This window comes from Vicugna pacos, chromosome 25, assembly GCF_048564905.1.
Source record: "Vicugna pacos chromosome 25, VicPac4, whole genome shotgun sequence".
NCBI classification, from domain to species: Eukaryota; Metazoa; Chordata; class Mammalia; order Artiodactyla; family Camelidae; genus Vicugna; species Vicugna pacos.
The window spans coordinates 11,132,016-11,156,429 of NC_133011.1; the positions used below are offsets into that span (position 1 = coordinate 11,132,016).

The 24,414-nt window shown below is 42.8% G+C and overlaps 1 protein-coding gene and 1 long non-coding RNA gene across 3 annotated transcripts in view; both read right to left on the reverse strand.

Annotated features, from left to right (window-relative positions):
- Positions 1-655: 655 nt before the first annotated feature.
- On the reverse strand, positions 656-5,011 carry LOC140689199 (uncharacterized). The gene is made up of 3 exons (XR_012064083.1): positions 4,925-5,011; positions 4,257-4,294; positions 656-740 (listed from the first exon to the last, which is right to left on the reverse strand). It is a non-coding gene; the product is annotated as an uncharacterized lncRNA (long non-coding RNA).
- A 15,018-nt stretch (positions 5,012-20,029) lies between these two features.
- The window catches only part of RRM2B (ribonucleotide reductase regulatory TP53 inducible subunit M2B), a 28,919-nt gene continuing 24,534 nt past the window's right edge, over positions 20,030-24,414 (reverse strand). Inside the window, exons 9-10 of one of the 2 annotated variants that reach the window (XM_072949552.1) lie at positions 22,594-22,775; positions 20,030-20,141 (exon numbers count right to left, since the gene is read on the reverse strand). In XM_072949552.1, the coding sequence (XP_072805653.1) occupies positions 22,623-22,775 (153 nt within the window). In that variant the 3' untranslated portion in view covers positions 20,030-20,141; positions 22,594-22,622. Of the gene's footprint in view, positions 22,776-24,414 lie in introns of both variants that reach the window. The other variant, XM_072949551.1, reaches the window with a different exon arrangement.

Consider the following 24,414-nt stretch of genomic DNA (forward strand, 5'->3'; position numbering starts at 1 on the left):
TCCAGAGTTCATTCACCCAAGTGCAGAGAAAATATACATTAATAAGTGACTAACTAGAATCCATCGGAGTATGAGTATTTCCCTTCTTGAGAGAGGAATGAGTTTTTCTTAGGTGCTTTGATAGTCAGGGGCTGTGTAATCGGGATATAATCCATAAATGAACAGGTTGTTTAGACTTCAAAATGCCATTCTATGCCAGTTCTCCCTGTGGCCATTTCACTAAGAGTTTAATTTAAAACTTAGTTTCTCACTTGAAAAAACAAAAATTGGAGAGGCTTTCTTCATTAGCTCTCCTCTCTTTATCATAATATCCCAAGAGAGTATTATCTACAAATAGACTGCGCTTGAAAGAGAAAATATAGCTAGGAAACAAAAAAATCTGAGGACATATTCAAAGAAAAGCAAATTTTAGAAATTGTGATTTTACTTACTTGTAAATTTATTGTTTTTAAAACAAATAACCAATACCGGCAAGAATATTGAGAAATAGGTATCTTACCCACTGTTGGTAAAACTGTAAACCAATATAAACTTTATGAAAGATCAGTACTGTATCTCCAAAACAAAGAATCTGGAATTCTTCTCAAAGGCAGGTTATGACCATGGGCTCTAGAGTTGGAAGCCTGCCTTCAAATTCCTACTCATTACCTGCTGTGTGACTCTGGGCAAGTTTCTCAGCTTCTCTGAACATCAGAATCCTCATTTATAAACATAGGAACAGTATAATTAACTTCTTAAGGCTGTTGAGAAAATCAATTGAGATAGTATCTGCAAAGTTATTTATTACAGAGAATATTCACTTTCTCTTGCTGCATAACGAATCATCACAGATTGTGCAACCTTAAACAATATATATTTTTTATCTCAGTTTCTGTGCGTTGAGAGTCTAGGCATGGTTTAGCTGGGTCCTCTGCAAGACTCACCCAGGTGTCAGTCAGAGCTGGATTCTCATCCAGAGGCTCGGCTGGAGAAGGGTCTCTTGTTGGCTCCTGAATGGAGTCGCTCTCATCTCCTAAAGGCTTCCCTTAGCTCCGTGCTGCATGGACCTCCTAATATAGCCACCTATTCTTTCAAATCCAGCAAGGGGAAAAGTCTCTAGAATGAGTCTGTTAGCAAGACTGAGTTTTATACAGGGTTGGGTAGGTATAGCTCAATGGTAGAGTGCATGCTTAGCAAGTGCAAGGTCATGGGTTCTATCCCCAGTACTGCCATTAAAAAAAAAAAAGGCAGTTTTATATTATGTAACATAATCACATACCATCACCTTTGTCATATTCTATTGGTTAGAAGTAAGTCATAGGTCCTGCTCACACTCAAGGTGAGGAAATTATACAAAACCATAAATACTAGGATTGGGGGTTATGGGTGCCGTCTTAGGGTTCATCCACCACACAGAGCCTGATAATAAATGTTAGTTATGTCCCATATATATGAAGAAGTTCAGCACAGAATTGTTTATGACACTGAAAAATATGAAACAACTTAAATGGCCATCATTTAAGAAACGCAAGCTCAAATCACTTTGCTGTACACCTGAAACGAACAATGTATATCAATTATACTTCAATTTAAAAAAAAAAGAAAGAAAAGAAATGCAAGCTCAGTGTGGCTGGAGCACACTGTATGAAAGGCATGAGGGTGATGGAACCACTAAGCCAGAAGGAGCAGGTCAGAATTCTCTGAGCGCCCCACTAATGCTTTCAGACCACAAGACACATACCATTATCTGAAAGTTGGCCTGAGTATAACAGCAGCATACTCTTCATAGTAGTAACAGTAGTAGTGAGAGTAGAAGCAATTAATAGTAATATAAAAATAGCCCTTCGCATACTCAAGTCATCTAGCTATACCTGTCTCCTGACATCAGATCTCGTCATTCCATCCCTTCATTTCTTGAGGACAATGTCAGATGCCAAAGTTCCACTCTCCAGTTCTGTGCTATTCTCATCCTCAGTTCCATCAAGATCTAGGAAAACCACCCATGCAACATCCTGGCTTCACAACCCCTTTGATTCTCACAACCCACTTCAGCTATGCTTACTTATGGCCATGCTCTCAATTCTCACAGCATCTTATAAATCCTAGATTCCATCTTCCTCCCTAAGCATACTGTCTGATCCTTCCAGCTCCCTCAGTTTTTCACTGTCATTTCATCAACCTTCTCACTAAGGCTTCCAGAGCCTGGACCTCTACTTTATCTCCTATCGCATTAGATTCTTTCTATCTCTGTATCTTCCCCAATCCCACCAGATTCAGTGGCCCATCCCATCAGTCACTCTCTCAACTTTTGACTTTCTTGTCTTATTCTATTTTTACCTTCATATTGTTATTATAAAAATATGCATATGTGTGCTGGTTATTCTCCATTACTCCACCTGCACTTCCAATCCCCAACCTTCTCTGCTCTGCTCTTGTCCTGGGAGGCTGACCTCTGTGGATTGTGTCTGCCAGGTTCCCTTGTCACCTGGCTTCTGGCTGGGTTCGGCCAATAGGAAGCGCCAGCAAAAGATTGGTCAGGGAAGGAAAGAGAGGTCAGAGTGACAGTCTCCCCACACCCACCCTGGCTCTGACACTGTGACTCTAGCAAGAAAATCAAAATCTTACAAAGACTTTCTTCCCTCCAAACAAAAGCTTTAAGTGACTAAGTGTGGGACAACAAACTCCGTTGCCCCCGGGGAACATACGGAGAACCACAGTAGTTGGGGAAAGCACACACACAAAAGAACTCATTCCCCAAGAGAAGGGCAGGAAAGAGTCTTGGGCCCAGGACACTCAATCAGTACAACTGAAAGTCTCCTCTCACTGCTGGAGGGTGGGAGACTCTCTCCCACACAAGATCTGCCAGACATATCAGAGTTTGGCTTCTGTGGGGAGAAGAGCAGGATGACTGAGTCTCCAACCTAAATTACTGGCACAGAAGATCTAAAAGTAGGACAAGTCTAGGGTAACAGAGGAAAACTCCCGACCCCCACCATCCACTAGCAAGCACCAAGTAAGAAGCAATGGTTATCTACCACTAGGAGAGGGACAGGAGCGTGGAGAGGGACCCTTTGTGGCACAGGTGCACAAGGAAAGCAGAAAGATAAAAGTTAGAGCAGGAACTTTGAGGAAAACTCTCTGGCACTACAGCTCCCACTCAGTACTTTACGCCCCTTATCTTCTTTAATCCTCACAGCAGCCTTGCTTTCATCCCGTTTAACAAACGAGGCAGGAAGTTCACATAATAATCTCCGTGTGGTAGAACTAAGTCAGTGGTAGAACTAAGATCCCAAGACAGATGTTTGGCCCAAACTCCTTCTTTCCCCTACTATACCTTATTACTTCCAAAGAAGGTAGGAAAAAAGAATCACTGTATCCACAGTCACTCATCCCTCAATCTTAATGGAAGTCTAAAACCTAAAGGAGCAATCATGCGCCAGCTTCTTTTAGAGACTGGCAAAGGTTCCAGATGGAGGGTTTACAGCATTGACTTTCCATGAGATACAGGCACTCATGTGCACTGAGGGTGTCCAACCCAGACCCGGCTCCACATCTGGTTTCCTTCTAAACGACCATGCTGGTCTTAAGGTCGTGTTTCCTCATTCAGCAGTATCCTGGTACATAGCTAAAGAATTCCCCTTACAGAGTAGTACCAGTAACCTAGGAGGAAGGGATTATTTACAGTTTTACAAAAAAATCTAAGGTACTTCTTTAGCCATAAATATAATTTCTATCAGTCACAGGGAGCAGAATTTGGCTCTAAAACACTGGGTCTGAACAGACAGGGGAGAAAGTTTATAAAGGGAAACAGTAAAATATAATAAATGAAGGGTCTGTTTGGTGACAGGAGGGACAGTCTTCTTAACAATGCTCTGTCTCAGAGATATTTTTCCTGCCAAAAATGATAGGATCAGTGTGCTGAGAGTGTAGAACTAAAGAGTAAACAGAGCTTTGTGTTTTGATTTTATTTAACCACTACACGAGGGGACACAGGGAACTAGTGTTTCACATGCCAGAAATTAGAACCTGGTTTTTACAGTGTTAGGACAGGGAACTTCGCTTTTGGCAGGAATGGAATTTAAAACTCTCGGGAAGGTTTACTTTAAATTCAGTTATATCTGAATTGACTAACAAATACAGTTACCCATTATTACCTCCTCTGCCAGTCATGTTTTGTGGCTTCTCATAATTATCTAAAACATTCTTCATGGTCCTTGAGGGGCTTAGTAAGTTTACATATCAGGTGGGTAAAAATGTAACATCAAGAGAGTCCTTACCTCACTGCTTTACACTGAATGGCGAAGAACTTTACCACCTAGAATAGCAAAACCAAGTTTATTCAAGACCTTGTCTCCATCTGATTAATGAGTAAATATTTAGATCCTGAAGGTCAAAAATATACTGTATCCTCTGGCTCTTCTTATCAGCAAACACAAAAGAGAGCAATTCACTAGTGGCGCTGGAATAAATGGTTCCAGTGTTTCCTTCGGAATTTTCCTGTTAAAACTGATTTCCTTCTTAAAGGAAGACTCATGTTCCTGTTCTCTATTTTTCTTTCTCAAAGACAAGACTTGTATTACTCTATTTCCAGAGAAGATAAACATGCCAACAGACAGATGGGGAGAGGCAGTTAGAATAAACTGTAGGTTTATGACCACAGGGGTAGGAACAAGAATACAGATTCCCAGTCAGCAGGTCTGTGTATGACCTGAGATTCTGCATGGCAAGCAAGCTCCCAGGTGGTGTTACAGTGGTGGGCCAATGACCACAGTCAGAGTAGCGAGGGCAGAGGCGGTGTGAGGCCAGAGCGGGCTGAGAGGCTCGGCTGAACTGCGCGGGACAGCAGACAGCTCCCACTGCAGTCAGGGAGCAAATCCAGCCCAGCACCTGGTCTTAATCTTGATGTCTTATGTAAGGACTCCGCTTAACTAGGTTAGCCACATACCCAGTATTTACAAGGGACCTCAGTTTCTAGTTGCCAGCACCAAAGGAAGGAAGTGCTGGCAGTTACAATCTCCTTTCAGACCTTCACCAAACAGGATCCTATCAACCCATCAGTTCCCACACTGAAGATGGCAGCCCTGAGCCATAATCTACCTTTGTGATGTTTAGTGTGACCATTCCATTCCCTAGGGAACCTCATCTTCACTCTCCCAGCAACATCAACCGGGCTCTCTCCAGGGGTTCAAATTTGTCTTCCTTTATTGCCTTACCTGGAATCCCCCTTGATTGCTTGTAACTACATGAATTAAACCTGTTGCTGTTTTTTTCCAATACAGACAATTGTTCAAACCTATAAGCTAAATTCATTCAATTCAACCCACTTAACATTACAGTCTCTCCTTTTCTCCTTCATATGTTAAATAGTCACAAATTGAGTTGCAATCAAAATGCAACTTATTTTTGTCACCCAATGACCTTTTAAAATTAATTCCACGAGTATACTATTTTCTTGCCCATGGATAAAATTTATGAACTTTTCTATTCCTTCTTGGATTATAGACTCTCCTAGGGCCCCAAAATTAACAAATACAAGTCAATTGAATGATTTGAATGTTCAGTCCAAGATATTGATTAAAACTTCTAGTATGATTTAGTATTAAACACACCAAGTACCACCCGCACCTCCAAGCCCCGCCCCAGTTCAAATCTGTTTTCTTACTGTAGCAAAAGCGATGTGGTTGGTTTTGTCTCAGGCTCATCACTTACAGCTGGCAAACTGGGCGCTGAACAACACGGGAAAGGGGCCAGAGGCCACCACACAAATTCATAGACTTTCCCGTAATATTCACAAAGAAGTTATTGGGTGAGGGCACTTCTGGCTTCTCCTCTACCTCTCCTCTGGCCCCCCGCCCCAGAAAAGGAAGAAGGAGAGGTGATAACAAACAGGAAATCGCTTCCTGAAACTGGTTCCTCCCTCAGCTAGGTCGGCAGCTGGTTAACGCTGGCTCTTTTCTTTGGGAGTCTTCTGAAGGCTTGCCAAGGGTCCTCCCGTAAGGTAGGCGATGCTGCTTTTCTTCATCAGGCAGCTTTCAGTCCGCCTCGACTTCTGCCTTCCTAGGGTCCACCTCACACATACCCTCACTGTTGGAGTGCCCTTCCTTCTGGCAAAAGCCTCTTGGTTAGGACTCAAGCAGGTCTGGCCCCTTCTCCTTGGTCCATGGGAATTCCTGCAAGTTCACAGCAGCACAACCACCTCAGTTCCGGGCTGCACCGTCTTGAGTTTTCTCCCTTGTGATCACAGATCCCTCCCGGTGTTTCTCAAGTGCAGGAAGAACGTGTCAAGTGCACCAGGGGGTCCCATGGAAGCTCCCTCACTGTACTTGAAATGGAGGTACCTTCGCCTTTCCCTACAAAGGATTGGGGCTTACAGCAGAATAGCATTTTTCGCCAAAGAAATCCATCCCCATTGCCTTCTCATTCCACTCCAGCCCCTATTTATCCCTTAGACTAAACGGCTCAAGCATCATGTAACAGTTCTGCACAATTTCTCATGTCAATTTTGCACATGGGGAGTTTGTCTTAACATTCATTTTGGCATCTGATGGCCATTGTATTGTGTGACCTTTTGAAATTAATCCCCAGTTACATTCATTTCAGATCACTCCACTCTTCTCTTCCTAGTGTTAAAAGCATTGAGACTAAACTTTCAGAGAAAACCATGTTTCTCTGTCTAGATGCAATAGGAGAGCCAACATCAGAATTCATTGTGTAATAAACTTTGTCCAGATCTCTACCCGACCTGCTGGGCAGCCAGTCTGAAGGTCAACATGGGATTCTCTCAGACACCAGCTCCTCGAGAGACAGGCTGCCTTTTGGTTCAGTCTGTGATGGTGCAATTCTTCCTATCAAGGTGGTAATTGTTCCAGGGATAAGGAACCAAGTGTTACTACATTAGGTTTGGGGTGGGGGGGAACAGACCCTATGAGTGAGAGATACATACTCCAAGGCATTTGGCTATGAGATGAAAGTGAATTCTTATAATTACATTTTAAAATATTTTATTTAACATTTTTAAAAGTCCCTCTCAGACTCTCTCTGCTAGCCACAGAACTATCTCCAAAATGTATCTCTAAACTTCAGCATCAAAGGGCTCCAAAGATGCCACCTGTGCTCAGAGCCCCAAGATCAGCCTTCTTGGGTGGAACTGGGTTTGCAGAGCAAAATTACCAGCTGTTCTTTTTTAAAAACAATTTTTTTAATTGAAGTATAGTTGGCTTGCAATGTTGTGTTAATTTCTGATGTATAATAGTGATTCGCTTATACATATATATTCCTTTTCATATTCCTTTTCATTACATTATAGGCCATTACAAGGTATTGAATACAGTCCCCTGTGCTGTGCAGTAGGACCATGCTGTTTATTACCAGCTGCTCTGAATTACAAGGGGGCTGCATGGGAAGGAGGGGGATCTCTGTGGCTACTGGAGTCCTGGCTACACCACTGGACAAAAGACTGGAAAATCTAAAGTCAATGTCTTTTGCAGTCTTGCCCTGAAGGGCTCTTCCCCCCCCCCCCAATTAACTTAGTGTCCAGCATGTAGTTAAATACCAAGATGTCCTAGTTCAGTCCAGGCTGGACTCTAGAGTCTGGATCCTTGAAGAACTCATAGGCTAAGGACTCTGAGGTGTTTATTTGCACAGGCTGGTGGACCTAAGGGGCATTTGTGTGTGTGTGTGAATGTGTATGGTTACCCAATCTCCTGGACTATTTTTAAACCCCTTTTTAAAAAATTTGAGGTAGATGCTGGAGGAACTCTTTACATGAGGGCATTTGTAAGACACTGCACATACGGAGAACTGCTTTGGGATTCTGGTGATGAATAAGGTGCACAGTTGGAGACGGAACCATTCTCCCCACCTCTGCACTAAGTCCACAGTCAGGAGGTGACACCTGGACACAGACACTGCTGTTCTCACATGGGGCCCCACTGGAGTCTCTCGGTGAATGGAGGGCAGTGTCAGGAAGACCCCTGTGGCGGCTGTGCCTGGATCACCACGAGAGGCAACCTTTGCTGGCCTCTCAAAATACATTGGCCTGGGGGGTTTCACAGGAACAGGTGAGGGCAAGAACAGGAAATCTGGAAACCTGACTTTAGTGGGGCTTCATTTGTGCCCACAAACCGACTCAGCCTTGACTTCCTGACGGCCAAGAAGCAGCCATTTACAAATTGGGGGGATTCACAGCAACAGCTGAGCCTGGTTACAACATGACTCATATTGTGCGGATTAAGGCTCATTCTGGGCAAATACTGACTGGAAATAAATCTACAACCTATTCAAACCTCGGGGTGTGTAAGAATCACTTCCAGATTCTCGCTAAGCATGTGAAATCTGGGTCCTCCCCAAGAAAGTCTAATTGAGTCTGATGTGGGGCTCAAGAAACTTCTATCAAGTCCCTCAGGCACTTCCCAAGCCAGTGAACTAAAGCCCAAGCTTTAACAAACACTGGCTCACAGTGACCCACTCCCAGGCTTGCACACAGAGCCAAAAGCTGGGACATTTTAACTCCCCCACTAAAAATAAATCTGCACCCCATGACTGCCAAGGCTCACTATCCAGGTCCCTCTCCTCACACAAGGGGCCTCTGGTGGCAGGAATAACCTCTGAAGGAAAGCCTGCAGCTGTGAGTCACAAAGGTGACACAGTTCCACCTGACTTCCAGGTGGAGAGCCAGCCTTTCTCAACAGCATCTTCTCATCCGAGGGCCTGCGCAACAACCCATGTAGTTGCATTTTGACCAGAATGAGATATGTAGTGAAAGGATCCTTGAACGAATGCCGTAGACAGACAAGCAAGGAGACACTACTTTGCGCTGAGGGTTGGTTGAAGAAAATCTAAGTCGCCCATGACAGGAAAGACACAAAGGAACCATCTCCAGTGATGGGAACTTCCATGCAAGTTCCTTGCATGATGACCTTGCACGAGAGAACTAAATGTTCAAAATGCTGAGCCGCCAAGATTTCAGAGACCCAGAACCCGAATATGGGATGGTGTTAGAGGGCGGTGGGTGGGAGGAGGCTCTCTAGAAAACAGGGCTACCAAACTGAGGGGGCTGGTTCCCGTCTCAGGGTAGGAAATAAGCAGAGGGAATGAAAGGTCAGGAAGAGGAAGGGGCTGAAGAGTGAGCCAGGCGGAGGCCCAGGAGCACTGGTGGGCAGGGCCCTGACTGGAGCCAGGCATCCCGGCAGCAGCTGTTGCCAAGATGCCAGGCTAAGCCGGGTTGGCATTCTACGTGCAACATGACTGACTATATTGCTGCTGACTTATTTCCTGCCGTTATTTAGCTAGTATTCCAACATTCTCTGACAGGCATAAATGTCTGGTTTAACTCCATTCCATAGTCCAGTGGCTCTCAGACTTGGGTGTGCATCAGAACACCCGGAGGGCTTGTTAAAACACAGACCTGTGGGCCCCAACTCGGGCTTTCAGACTCAGTCAGCCTGGGCACGGCCAGAGAATTTGTGTTCTCAGAAGTTCCCAGGTGAGGCCGATGCTGCTCGTCCAGCTACCGCACTACAGAACCACTGTAGAGCCCATTCTTCCATCAAACAGGTGACAAGAGGAGGATGGAAGGAAACTGGAGAAAGAAAGACGAGAAAGGGGCCTGAGAAGAGGCACTACGTGACAATGTGAGTAGGGCATGTTATGCTCCGTGGGTGCTGTGATTTCAGTGGCCATGGAAAAGTTAAGAATTAAAAAAAATTGTACCAGCTGATTGACACAATAATTTTCATGTACAGAATTTACTGCACTGATTTGATAGAGAAAATACTCAGGTTATCAATCTTTTTCACTTTATCCTGAACAAGCAAAACTTCATATCTACGTGTAAAGTTGTCAACTGTGAAAGAGGTCATTTTACTTCCTCCTTTCCAATTTGGATGCATTTTGTTTCTTTTTCTTGCCTGATTACTCTGGTGAGAACTTCCAGTACTACGGTGAATGGCAGTGGTGAGAGTGGGTCTGACCTTGTTCCTGAGTTTGCGGGGAAGATTTCTGTCAAGTGTGAGGTTAGCTGTGGGTAAATTCACAACTGAGAAAGTTCAGAGGGTGAGGGGAGGTGAAAGGTCACCGAGGGTGGAGATGGTCTGTAATTTATTCATTTTAACCATATTTGGCCCTTGGCTGACCTGAGGCTGAAAGTTTTCAAAGCCAAGTTATCAAGCAAGATTTAAAGTTAAAACTGACTGCGTGGGGCTACTTCCAGTAATACTGTTCTAACTTGCAGTAGCTGTGGGACCTTGGACGAGGGTCTTGACCTTTCTGAACCTTAATCTCCATCTCTATAAAATAAACCTGTAAGTAGCAGTAGGTTATCCTGAGAGGAACGTAGCTTTAAGGAGGGCCTGGCCTGACCACAGGAGAGTCAGCTACAACTTTAGACTATTTAACCATTAAAACCCACCAGGACCAGTTCAGGCACAAACTGAGACTTGACTCCCTCCCTCCCTTCTCATCCAGCGCTTTTCCCTTTCTACACTCAGCTCAGATCCGGGCTCCTTATTTTACTGCAGTGCCCTGCTTACCCCATACCACAACTCCTTTAAACCTCAAATCAAAAGGCACCCCCATTTCACACATAGGAAGACAGGTTCACAGGGGTTTAAGCCACTCACCGAAGGGCATATGGCTAGTAAAGGGTAGAACAGGTGTTTTTCTCAACTGTCTGACCACAGTAGTTCATCTTTGCCCTTTACTGCTCTCTGTGACTCCCAGCCCAGCACTGGTTTCACTACACCACATACTGGGAACGTTGGTTTCTGACGAGGGCACTTGCAACATCTCCACCTGAGCCTCTGCCCTTCCTTCCACTCTTTCCTCAGGTATTGAAACCTAAGCCAGGAAGGGGGCATTTCTAACCTGCCTGCCCCTTCCCACCCCAACCACTCAGTGCGAGCACACACCTCCCACTAGGCTGTTGGTGACAGGTGTAGGCGACTGGACAGAAGAAACCCTGTAATTCATTCCTGTCACAGGAAGCTTGAATATTAGCTAAATCACAACAGAAACCCAGCTATTTCAGAGGTAATACAATCAAACATTTCTCTCCATCCAAACATACCTGCAGAAGGGAAAAATATTCCAGCTGTCTTTGAATCTGGAAGAAATTTTGAGTTCTTTGTATTCCAGGCACAAACACCTCATGTAGTATTTTCAGGATGAAGGTTCTGGTTTGAACACTGAGCCTTTCTAACATGGTCTTAGTTAAAAGGCAGTAGCACAGAGATCCTATCACTGTGACCCCCTCCTCAGGAAGGATGGGTGCTGGGACTCCTGAAATGAGAAGCAGGCAGGGCAGCACCATAGCGGAACTCAGGAGTGCCTTGGACACCTTCTCTGACCTTGCTGCTGCTGAAGGTGGGGAGTTGAGGGGACGGCAGGGTGAAAGCACAAGAAAGGCAGCTGACTGCTCAGCTTGTGTCCTCTGCCAAAACGTGGGAAAGCCAGGCTGAACCAGGGCTGGGTGGAAATGAACATTAGTGATGGATGCCAGAATTGCTGAGAAATGGACCTGTGTGTCTTAACATTTTTAAATGTTTTGTAAAGAATGTAATCATAGTGGGAGTATTGAAACCACCCTGTGGGTGAGGGATGCAGAATGAGAGGAGACGGATAAGAATCTCATTTTGAATTATTTAAAAAGGGGGAGCTTGCTTCAATTAAGATGTGTTTGTTATAAGTAATAGAAGCCATGAGTAAGAATAGCCCAGGTAACCTTGTTATTTATTGTCTTACAGAACAGAAAATGGGAGGTAGGCGTTTCTAAGGCTGGTCCAGCCATGTAACAGTATCTTCAAAACCCAGGCATCTTTTATCTTTTACCTCTTCCATCATCAATATCTTGCTTTTTTTGTTTTTCCTCGTACTTGTTGCCTCATGGTCGCAAGGTGGCTGCACTGTTGCAAGGATTCATCCTCACACAATTCTTTAAAGGCAGGGCACATAGGATATTTTTGGCAGAGATTTTCTTTTCACAAGCCTCACTTTCAGCAGAGAAGAAAAATTATTTCTTGATAAGACCCCAGCAGGCTTTCCTTCATGTTTTATTAGCCAAACTGGGCCACTTAGCCTCTTCTAGCTACAAGGGAGTCTGGGAAAGCAAGTATGTGGCTTTCCCAACTTCTATCATTAGAAATGGGTATGGGTTGGGAGTGGCTTTGGAGTAGACAGCTAAGAGTATTTGCCATAGGGGTAAATAGAAGTATGGGCAAAATAAAAATTAAAGATTTTAGAATACGTCTATAGTTTTAGTAAAAAGAAAGTTTTGTATATAAACATCTCTATTATTTTAAAGAAAAGAAAAAAAGACCTGTCCATGTATGCATATTTTACTTCCAGACAGGATTTTTTTTTAAGTAGGATAGATTCAGAATTCTGCATTCCTCTGACCCAATTTATCCCAGGGTTGTATATGGACATGTATATGTATAAATTTGTTGGTGTGTTTGTTTACAATAGCACGAAGTTGGACCAACCGAGCACCCCTACTTTATGCTGCTCTGCCAGGCACAAAGTTGATTACAAGTTGTCCTAGAAAGGCAAATAGACCTTATCCTCGGTGTGGTTGGTATCCCAACATGGGCAAGTTTCTATAAAACCACTTGTTCAAGCTCTCCCTTCACCCTTGTCCTACCTGGGAGGTTTGCATAATGGCCTCTGTCCAACATTCAGAATTTCTGCTGCATCCCATCACTTGGGCAAACCCATCAGATCTGCCTCCTCCTTGCCCCAGGGCTGATTCTCTCCCAGGAGACCCCATGCAAAGAAATTTCAGTTGAGCCCCCAAACCAGTTCCTCTACCCACCCAGCTGTATCCGAATCCCGGTAGTGGGGCCTAGGCTCAAAGGGAGCTCCCCACTGCAAATAGAAATCAGTCTGAATCCCACCTGGTGCAAGGAGGGGCTTTAAAGGCAGAGGAAGCAAATCTGGACCCTCAAGTTCTCGGTCCAATTGAGGGAACAACAGGATGAGATCTGCTGGGACTGAAGTTTCCCCTGAGAGCAGTGATACATCATGGCTCTAAAGCTACTTGACTTTGCTACTTGTAGAACGAAATGGGGATTATTCCTTATGAGGGCTTGTGATTTGTTCATTAGCCTTAAAAGGGGATGTTCATTAGAAACAGCAACAAGGGATGTTAAACGTGTATGGATAACTAAAGTGAACTGAATTTCACTTACTCTTCGTGTTGTAGTCAGAACAAAGCTATCTGATGTATCAGGGAAATGCAAGAACCTATTTCCCAGCCAACTAAAATGCAGATGCTGAAACCATTTAGAAACATATCCTAAAAAATGGAACAGTCAGTCTGCAAAATGGAAATGAAACTTACACAATGATGAAACTATTAAAGGTGGCATAGCAAGAGGCCCATAGCTCAGCCTTGGAGGAACTGTTGATTTTAAGGTCTCTTTAAGCGAACGGGAATGTTCCAGGCGTACAGTTAGAATTTTAGGGCTAGACAGAAGCTTTGAGATGATAGTGTCAATTATTGAGTACCTACTATGTGCTGGGTGCTATTTTAAGTTTCTGCATATTTCTGCAACAACACAAAAAAGTCCACACTGTTTTTCTTCTGAGTCTTACGGATAATGACTTGCCAAAGTCCAGCCAGTAAATGATAGAGCCAGGATTTTGAATAAGGCGGTCTGGCTCTGAAGCCCGTGCCCCTCCACACCTCACAATAGCAGTGCCCCACAACTGGAGGTGCTTTCTGTGAGTTGCTAGTGAGTTAACTGGGTTGGGGTAGATTTAGGCTCGAGGGAGGATCCTGCAATGGTGCTCGCCCATGACAGTGTCCACGTGGTGGTACTGGGCTCCCAGGGTGGCTGCCGCTGGTTTCTGTGCCCCCAGGGTGAGCTGCAGTTGCCTCCTGCCTCTCCGGGAGACCCTCCAAGACCAGCAGATACAACCCAGAAGTGGAATTTCCAAACTGAAATTATTGAGCTTATGCATGCAAGTGAATCAGACACTCTGAGGCCCAGCACTCTGTGTGTTAACAAGCCTGTAAAAGTGCAGCAGGTGTAGAGGGTTGCCCTGGGGGCACTGCTCCTCACAGGGAATAAGATAGTACTGGACGCTGACTCATTCCCAAGTAATAGACCTAAAGCCTCGAAAATAAAGGAATTGTTAAGGAAAAAGAAAAGACTTAGTCTTCATAGGATGAAGCATCATTTAATGGCCCCAGGAAACCTGCTTCCAATACCTGAATTGTGAAAATACCCACTTCCTGCCCCGACCATGGGTAGTACCCTCCCCAGACTGAGGTGGAGGGGAGCTTCAGGTTTCCAGGACCAGAGGAACTCACGTGACCCCTTCAGGTGGAGCAAACAAGGGCCACTATGTCCCCTCCATCCCCAGAGCTTCCGAGAATGGGTCAGAGAGTAAGTGCCATTTCTGACCATCCTTCCAACTGACGGATAAGCAGACACCAAAGCCACAGATGACTGCAGCTAGTCTGGGGCTGCCACTGCCTCACAAGGAGGCATGGCTTTGGCGGTTGTTTCATGACTGCTTGGCATCTGTTCATGGAATAAGGTTTTTCCTGTTTCATTTGATATCAAAATGCAGGGCTTCCCCTGTGGCACTGTCCCCTAGACTTTCATCTCTGTGAAAGCCAGCCGGGGGTGACGTTCCCCAAGGGCTCCTGCTGGGAGTTTGCCTTCTAAAGGGCTAGCGCTGAGCATGGATTTCTTCTGCGTTTCTGGTGACCTCACTCTGGCCAAGAAGCCCAAGCTCAAGCTCAACTGGAAACAGAATCGTCCTTTCTCTAAAATCTACCTCCTCGGCCCCCAAGTGAAGGAGCAGCCTCCAAGCTGAGAAACCAGTGGCTCGAGGGCTCCACCGTGAGGCAGTCAGGAAAGGAGACCTCAGACAAAGTTTTGGGGCTTCCAGAGCAGGTGCCACCAGCAGGAAGCCGACGGCTGGGGATGGGGAACCAGGGGCCAGTGGAGCAGCCAGGCCATAGCTTTCTGACTCAGAAGAGAACGTGGCACCGTGTACCCCCACATCCCCTCATCCCAGCCTCTTCTACTTTACCTGGGTCCAGGCAGGGCAGGGGGCACAGCAGCTTCCTTTGACTTTCTCAGCTCCATGCGAGGCATGTGGCGGCTGGCGATGCTGAGCTCTCCGTTGGCAGTGGCTGGCAAGATGCTGAAGCTATTCTTCCCTTTTGGAGAACTAGATGGAATTAGTTTTGCTAAATTCTCCCGTCAGCCCTGCCCACCAAATCCCCCCAGTTACAGCAGGGCTGCCTGCCAGTTGCTGGCAATTGCAGTCACGTCTGGCCCTCACCTCCCTGGCTCCCCCCGTGGGGTCTGAGCACACCTGCGGTGGCTGGCTCTCGCCGTCCTCACCCCCGGCACAGCCCTTGGGGGCAGGTTGAGACCACTGCCTCTGGGTCCCGGGACTCTGTGCCTCTCGGAGCTGCAGTCACATCTTGACTGGGAATTTCCCAGGAGAGCAGGAGCTTTGGTATCAAGCGGAACTGGGACAGAGTTCGGCTTCTATCTGTACCCCTTTAATAAAGCAAGGAGCAGACAAGGGGTAGAGCCTCTCTGAAAGTCATCTCAGAAATGGAGGAAATAACATATTCTTTGCTTTTGTCTATTATGCATCTACCCCACTGCTGTCCACGAGGCAGGCATGTCTGTCCTCAGGTTTGGTCTTCAGCAACTAGCATAGTGCCCGGCACTTGTGATACACTCAATAAACATTTTTGGAAGAAGGAGGGAAAAATAACTTCCTAATAGGATTTTTTAAGAGCATTAATTGAGATGACATATATAAAGCCTGTGGGTCACATGTTCTCTGTAAATGACAGTTTCTAGCTACCAGCTTATTCTGATTACATGAAACCAGGCTTTATGATTTGACCAATTATGACTGTCATTCACTCATTTGTTGAGGAAATACTGAGCACCTACTATATGTCACACGGACAAGTGTAATGAGCACTGTCCTTTTCTGAAAGTGGCTCAGTTACCACTGTAATACACTTAGTACCAGAGACAGAGGACAGAGAGCTATGAGCACACAAAGACAGGGAGCTTCCTGGAGGACAAGTAGGGACTAGCCGGTAAAGAAGGCATGAGCAGGTGGAAAACCTGGAAAGGAAAAAATTTTGTGTCAAACTCTGTAGCCTATTGACAAAGCTGAGTCCCTGCAGATAAGTAGATGATCAATTGATGTATCACACCCAGGAAATGTCTTGGAAGAGATTTTTACTTATCTGTTTTCTCCGAGACGTAGAGGCTGACTGTATCTGGATGTCGCCTTCGGTGGGTTACACTCTCTTTTGGAGAATTGTGCAAAGGAGAGTGCAAGCCCCCTGAGATTTTAGGCTCTAATCCTAGAGATCCAAACCAACAGATGACAGGAATTAGAGGCAGGTGCTGCCTTGTGGCCTGAAATTTAAATAAATTGAAGCCAGCCTACCTTTATTTATATCACTTTATAACCCTCTGTTCTGGGCAGGAGTTCTTGGGAAACTCCAACCCAGACAGCTTGTAACATTTTAGACAGTGATGGTGTGGTTTAAAATTTCCAAAATTTGTCATATGCAACCACTGTCAGGATATGCCATTCTGAATTCCATCTGTACTATTACTTTACCAATTTATTACTTTAAATTACTTAAAGAAACCACCCCTATCAGGCCCCAGTAGAAGAGCCCTCTCCACTGCCACCCCCGTGAAGTTACACTCAAGCAAAATTCCCAGCAAGCTATGGGGCAGGACCTGAAGATGGATGAATGCAGCTCTCAATAAATGGACACCTCCCAATGGTGCATCAGGGAGAGTAGGTCAAGGGGATCATATCCCATAAAAAATAGCCTCTTGAATACCACTAGGAGTGGGAATAGACATTTGGGTGCAAAAAAAATGATGAAAAAAATGATGGCATCTCAAGCCATGACACCTGGGTTGGGGTCCTGCCTCTAACGTCTACCAGCTGTGTGGCCTTGGGCAAGTAACTTACTTGTCTGAGCCTCCGGCCCTCTTATCAACAATATTATTAGGGCACAGCAGTGCCTCATAAGATGAGCGAACCAATGAAATTACTAAAATAACATGATTGCAAAATTACCTTAGAAACTCTAAAGTAAGTACAGATATTATTTTATCGGAAATTAATGTTAAAGGTACAGTGAAGCACATGTTTTTCCTCTCAGAACTCGGACACAATCATTACTGGTGAGGCAGTATGAAGAGCATCCTCCTTGACTATTACTCAGACAAACCGGAAGTTCTTTGTTTCTTATGACGTGAAAGCATGCCAACCCGAAGAAACAGAACAGAGAGCAGATGTGGCTGTGAGAGGGCTTCGGGCACAGAAAGCCCAGATGCACGAGTCACCTAAAAAGGTCACGGAAAACAAGGTCAGCTGCTTTTTCATCGCAGGATTAACAGGCAGACCACGGACACTGCATTCTTTTGTAACAACGCTGCTCTTCTGAGACTCACAACTCAGCTATCCCTCCCTCTCCTCTTCACCTTGTCCTCCAAGGTACTTCACTTTCACTGCAGACTCAAACACCAGCTCTCAGGGCCCACTCAGGGTGTCAACTCTGGGCTCTCAGCTCCTGGACTGATACACACATGAACACCCTGTTTCTTTCCAATCACTTTTTTTGTTTGTGTTGTTTCCAGGAACCAATTTCTATTTTAAATAGGGTCCTTTTGGTTGCAAAACAAGAAACTTAACTTGAACTATCTTAGGCAAAAAGTAGGCATTTATTACCTTGACAATGAAAGGTTGCAAAGAATTGGGATAAGGTTTGGCCTCGGGGGAGGTAGAACTAGGCCTCTTTCTCTAGTTTTGTCATTAGAACAAAAGTGATCCTTTTCCTTTAGTTTCAATAAAAAAGAGCTTAGGTAAGGACCTGGCCATGCCTGGATCACATGCCTAACACTAGGCCCAGATGAAGCACGTGTTGTACAGATGGAACAGTACTGGCAGCCCTGCGAGAAGCACCTGGTGGGAGTGGGAGCAGCAGCTCCCAGGACTGAGTGGTGTTTATTCCTAGATATTCCCAGATATCCTCCTTCATCACCTTCTGGTTGTAATGACTGCACAGAACAGAAATCGTGCATAGAAATTTGTATCATCGATTCTACTGCCCACTTCTTTGGTTCTAGATTTAGAGCTCCTATATTGTCAAAAATGTCTGCTGACTGAGAGCATCTCTTGTGCCCATAGTCCAAAAAGAAAAAAGAGACGATAAAGGTATCTCTTTGGGGAGTGAGGGTAGGAGCAGAGAGTGGAAACAGCATTGATAAAAGCAATTGTGGAGGACGGAGGACAAGTTTATCAGGAAACTAGTATGACTGTCAGACAGGGCTGGGGTAGGTGCTATAAACCGAGTGTCTGCGTCCCACCAAAATTCATGGGGAAACCTAAACCCCAGTATGATGGCGTTTGGGGGTGGGGCCTTTGGGAGGTGCTTGGCAGGGCCCCCACGAGTGGGATTAGTGCCCTTGTGGAAGAGCCCTCAGAGAGCTCCCTCCACGTGAAGACACATGGAGGGACAGCTGTCGACAGCTGTCTGTAAACCAGGAAACAAGGCTCACCAGACACTGAATCTGTCAGCACCTTCATCTTGGACTTCCCAGCCTCTAAAACTGTGAGAAATGTCTTGTTTAAGCCAGCCAGTCTATAGTAGTTTTTTAATAGCAGTCCAAATGGACTAAGACAGTAGACAGTCATGAACATATAGTAGATCCAGTTTGTCTTACATGACTTTTTCTCTAGCAGTATTTGGCTGCAGGGGTGCAAACATGGATGTAACAGGGTGAAGAAATTTCTCTGAGTTTTCTATGTAAGGTAGAAATGCAGATGAAGAACAGAGTTCAGGGTATTGATAAAGAATGTTACTCTTAGTAATATGATGGATTGTGGAATCTTAGCTGAATACAAAGAGATACGAAAAAAGGTTCAGGGATTGGGAGAAAGACGAGAGAGAACTGGGGGGTCCCACTTAGGTCAGAGTGGCAGGAGGAATGGTTGAACAAAGTGAACAATACGTATTTATCTGTATGCATGAATAGAAAATATATATATTCCTTGATTGGGGTAGCCTCTGCACTTATAAAGAAACATTCTTACTCAGAAAGGACATACACAAAACGACGTAGCTATGATACAGTTTATTTCAACATACTAAACCAAAAAATAACGAAACAACTCATTTCTTTAAAAACAAAAAGCCCAAATTTGATATCTGCAGCTTGGCTTGATTGACTGTAATATATTTTAGCAAAAAGTACTTAAGTCCACCGCACTTAATAAAGCTTTCATAATACACAGTAGACAGTAACTGTGCTAAATGATTAGACATTTGGAAAAATCAAAACACCACTATAGAACAGAGTCAAATGCACAAGCTAAGATTCTTGTAAACTTAGAAAAAGCCTGAGTTGTTATATTTTTACCTGTACACACAAAAAATTATTCTTCAGCCTCTCATTTTTACCTATATTTTCTGTAACGGAATTAAGCCCCAAACTTGAAGGCTTAAATTCTTTCATCCCAATGCCTCAGGAATATCAGATTTCTCCTTCAGTCCTGTGGCTGTCTAAAAAGGAGCAGACCTTTTAAATGGTGGGGAGAATGAAGACATACAGACTTGACTTCTGTGCCACTCGCGCAGATCCTGCTGCTGCGGAAGAGTTCCTGAGTTGGCTAACAATTCACCCAGCTTAGTTAAAACACATAATAACTGATGAAAGGACTAAACTGGCATTCATGCAGCCCATCAGCAGATTTTCTTTATCCCCGAAAATCAGGTAGTGACATTCAGCCCTTAATCTGCACAGATGCAATCTGGGAATTCTATGACATGATGTTAATATATTTAAATGTAAAATGCAAAATTCTGAATATTAAATAATTAATTTTTTTAATATATAGGCTGCCATGTTTTCTCAATAATCACCTTTTCTATGAACAAGTGAAAATCAAAATGGTGAAAGAAGCAGAAAAATTTGGATATTCCAAAATGAGAGAACTGGAAAAATTTCATGTATAAAGACACGATTGAGGTAAGTTTATATTGTAAGAATAACTTTATTATTGCATGTAATCAGACAGCGGAACAGCCCTGTTGGGAGCACTGGATCAAACGGTCTTCCTGAGTCCTTCCAAGCCATGATTCTATGCTACAATGAAACATTTTTAATAAATGCAATTTGTCATAGGATAACTAGTTTTCACATTCTTAAATATCAACTTAACTTTACTATGGCAATGATTTATATACATGTGCTGTTAAAACGAAAAAGTTATAAACATACTCTGAATTTTTTTCTTTGCCTGTGAGATAATAGTAAAAAGAGATTCCACAACTTCTTGATTCCTTAAGAACTAAGAACCAAAATATTAAACATAATAAATAAATATGCAACCTGGAAGCCAGGAAAAGGGTATAGAATACTGAATATAATAAACCAGTGTATTAAAAATCCAGTATTTCAGTATTAAAACTTCATCTCAATACAGTTAGGTTTATTGCTACTATAAATAAGCGTCATATTAAGGCACCTGTCATTACCTATGAGAAAAAAGATTTGGATTCAAAACAAAGGGAATATGCAATATAAAACTTTTTTTCTTTCATTCTGATGTCACCACTGATACTTTCAGTTTTAAATGTAAGTTTTTGTATGGCAGTAGATAAATATCTTTGAACACATTACCCAAATATAGTTAAAATGTTTATAATACTATGATATTTTAATTAATGTATATGACACCCTAATTAAGGTATGTGATTCTTTAATGGGAAAATAGGCAAAATCAAATCAAGATGGATGGCAGGGGACTAAATATAAGAAATATGATAACCTCTGAGAAAAGAAATATATTGTAGGGACAGTGACTATGAGCAGATCTTGGCCAAGTTATTGAATGTCTCTGAGCCTCACTCTCTCCATCTGTAAAATTTCAATACTACTTGCTTGGTCAAGCTCATAAGGCTGTTGTGAGATCAAATCAGGTGATGTAAAAACACTTCCCAAACTACGAAGCGTTGAACAAGTAAATGGTATCATCATAGGCCAAAACAGCTCAAGTTTCTGATATACTCCAATAGACAATGTTATGGCCTGTCCTTTCACATCACTTGAAAACTCCCAGTTTTAACCAATTAGATAGTTGTATAATGAATGGAATCAAAATGTATGCAAAGAGAAAAATCTCTAAACCTTATTCCAGAATTTTATAAAGTAGTTTGTTGTGAGTGAGGAGCCCCACTGCTTGCCGGAACTCAGGCTACCTCGACATTTCCCTATGATAGAGGGCGCAGACTTCTCAGAGACCTTGGCTGCTGGCCCTTCCTCAGTTTCCCTCACCATCTGCTATCGTGCAGTGTGCATAGTTGCAGAAAAGAATCAAATCTTATAATAGCATAGAAGAGTTTTAGGAGTATAAGAAACATAGCTGAGGTCAATCATAGGTACATCACTCAGCTTGGCACAAAGTTGAAATGGTTCACTAATCCTTACCATGTTCTCCCTTGCTTGGTCCACAAGCTTTTTCCAAACTATGTTCTGAGGAGCGTCAGTTAGGTGAAATACTAACAAGTGAAACACAGACCTCTGCTAAGTAGATTTGGAATATGCAGGGGGAAGTAACTTTATGTACTGCAGAAATTCTTAGTCTTTGATGTACTGACTATACATTCTAAAAAGGAATGGAGTGTGCAATATTTCCCAAACTCATCTGACCACAGAATCTTCTGTTTTTTTCCTCCCACAAAATATTTAGAGGGGCTAACAGCTCTTACAGTACTCTTTGGGAAATGCTATTCTAGATAATTCACCCTAGTTTTAAACATTCCAGGGCTATGTCTGGCAAAAATTACCCTTTTAATTTCTGAAGGAGCAGAATCATTTTGCTTACAAGGTCAACTACCATGATAACTTCCTGAATTCCACTCCAAACGTATCCTGCCCAAAGCAACTAAATACTCAGTTTCCTTAACTACATACTGAGAAGTTTGAAGAGGTTATTCTCATATTTCTTTTTAAGGAAATCTTTATGTTCTTCCTCCATTAAAAATACAAAGATCTAATTTTAGATCTTAGGACCTAGAATCACAATGACTTTGAGGAGATGGGAGTATTTTATCACAACATCACTGCAATTAACATTATTAATAATAATAAAAATAGGAGGGGAGTGGGGAGGAGGACGAGGAGGCTGCAACAGTAGCATTGACTAAGAACTTATTTTGCGTCTTAATCCTCATACACACTCTGAATTTAGGACCAACTATTACATTCATTTTAAAGGTAAGTCACTGAGGTTTAGAGAGATTAACTGACTTAAATCATGGGTCACACAAAGTAAGACAGACTTGCAAACTCATATCTGACCCCTCGCCCCATGCTCTCAACAACTACGTGATGCCGTCTTATATTTTAGTGACAAAACAAGAGCATTTAGGTCATACTCCTGCTGTTAAACAGGAAAATTAAAGCATATTTATATAAATCCAACTTGACTGAAATTTAGTTTTAGATTTCCTTTTGAGCAAACTCCTATGCCCTAAAGGAGATAGTATAAGTTCTTTTTTTTTTTTTAAGCAGAGAAAAAAAGACTGCTATTTACCAATGATAAGTTTAGATATTGGGAGCATTTTAAAAGTCTGCATCTAAGGTGAAGACATTATCTGTAGTTTCCGCCATAACTGCAAAGCGCTGATACTCTGAAACTCGTTTCTCAAAGAAATTTGTTTTCCCCTCTAAAGAAATGTTTTCCATAAAATCAAAGGGATTTTCTGCCTGAAAAACCTGGAAAGAAAAGAAATATTGTTAGATACTCTGAAGAAGCCAAATTATACCCCACAAGAAGAGTAACAGATAAATAAAAGAGACCTCAGGTCTCCCAACACCTGTCTAGTCACCTGCAAGATCACACTGTTCCCTAAGGTCCTGGGGACACTCAATGCTGATAAATTCTAAGATGACTAAGATCACCTACTCACCTCCTAAAGAAACTATACTAGCATCTCTGGTATTCTAAGAAGTAGACAGAAAAAGATTGTTTCAGGAAATGAAAGATTCAATACCAAACTAAAATGTTTTCACAACTTGAGAAATCTAAAACACCATAGATATTACAGGCATTTTTCACAGGTAATACCACTAAGTACTCACATATACATGATACTACAAACTATTACGTTACCAACAATGTACTGTGCGCATAAATATGTCTCCTAGTTTGTAAGAGAACATATAATCAACAAATCGATGTTCAGGGACCATGATCAGGGAAGGCAGAATAAATGCTATCCATAGTAGCCCCAAACAAGAAGAGGGACATGTATTGACAAGAAGCTTTTTTTTTTTTTTTTAACTACTTCTGAATTCAAGAAACAGGCTTGGAGATACAGCTTGATGGAAACAGACATTTCAATGATTCATGAGGAACAGTAAAAGAGGATTCTAAAAGTTAGTAATACTCCAGCAGGAATTATGATTACCACAGATAAGAATATATTCAAATAACTCAAAAATGGGCAAAGGATCTGAATGGATACACAAACATTTCTCAAAAGAAGATATACAAAAGGCCAATAAGCACATGAAAAGATGCTCCAAATCATTACCCATAGGGAAATGCAAATCAATACCATAATGAGATACCATTTCACACCTACTAGGATGGCTGTAACAAAAAAGACAGATAACAAGTGTTAGTGAGGATGTGGAGAAAGTGGAACCCTCACATTCTGATGGTGTTAATGTAAAATGGTGCAGTGGCTCTGGAAAACAGTCTGATAGTTCCTCTAATGATTAGAAATAGAATTACTATATGACCCAGCAATTTCACTTCTAGTTATATACCCAAAAGAAATAAAAACATATGTCTACACAAAAACTTTACATGAATGTTTACAGCAGCATTAGTCATAAAAGCCAAAAAATGCAAACCACCCAAATGTCTATCAACCAATAAATAGATAAATAAAATTTCGTATAACCACACAATGGAATATTATTTGGCCATAGTAAAGAATAAAGAACTGATACATCTAATGTGAATGAAACTTGAAAACATTATACTGGCCCTGCATATACCATATACTGGTATACTGTATATATCATACACTGATACATGGTGTATACCACATATGATTCCATTTATATGAAATGGGATACACAGAACAGGCAAATCTAAGGAGACAAAAATCATATTAGTAATGCCTAGGGTTAAGGTAGGGGTGGAGGAAAGAAAGGTAAATGATTGCTAATGGGTACACAGTTTCTTTGTGGGGTGATAAAATGTTTTCAAATAGACTGTTGTGATAGTTATACAACTCTGCAAATACACTAAAAACTACTGAATTGTACATTTCTTAGTAGGTGAACTGCATGCTCTGTGATTTATATCTTGATAAAGCTATTTTTTTTCTAAAAAAATTCA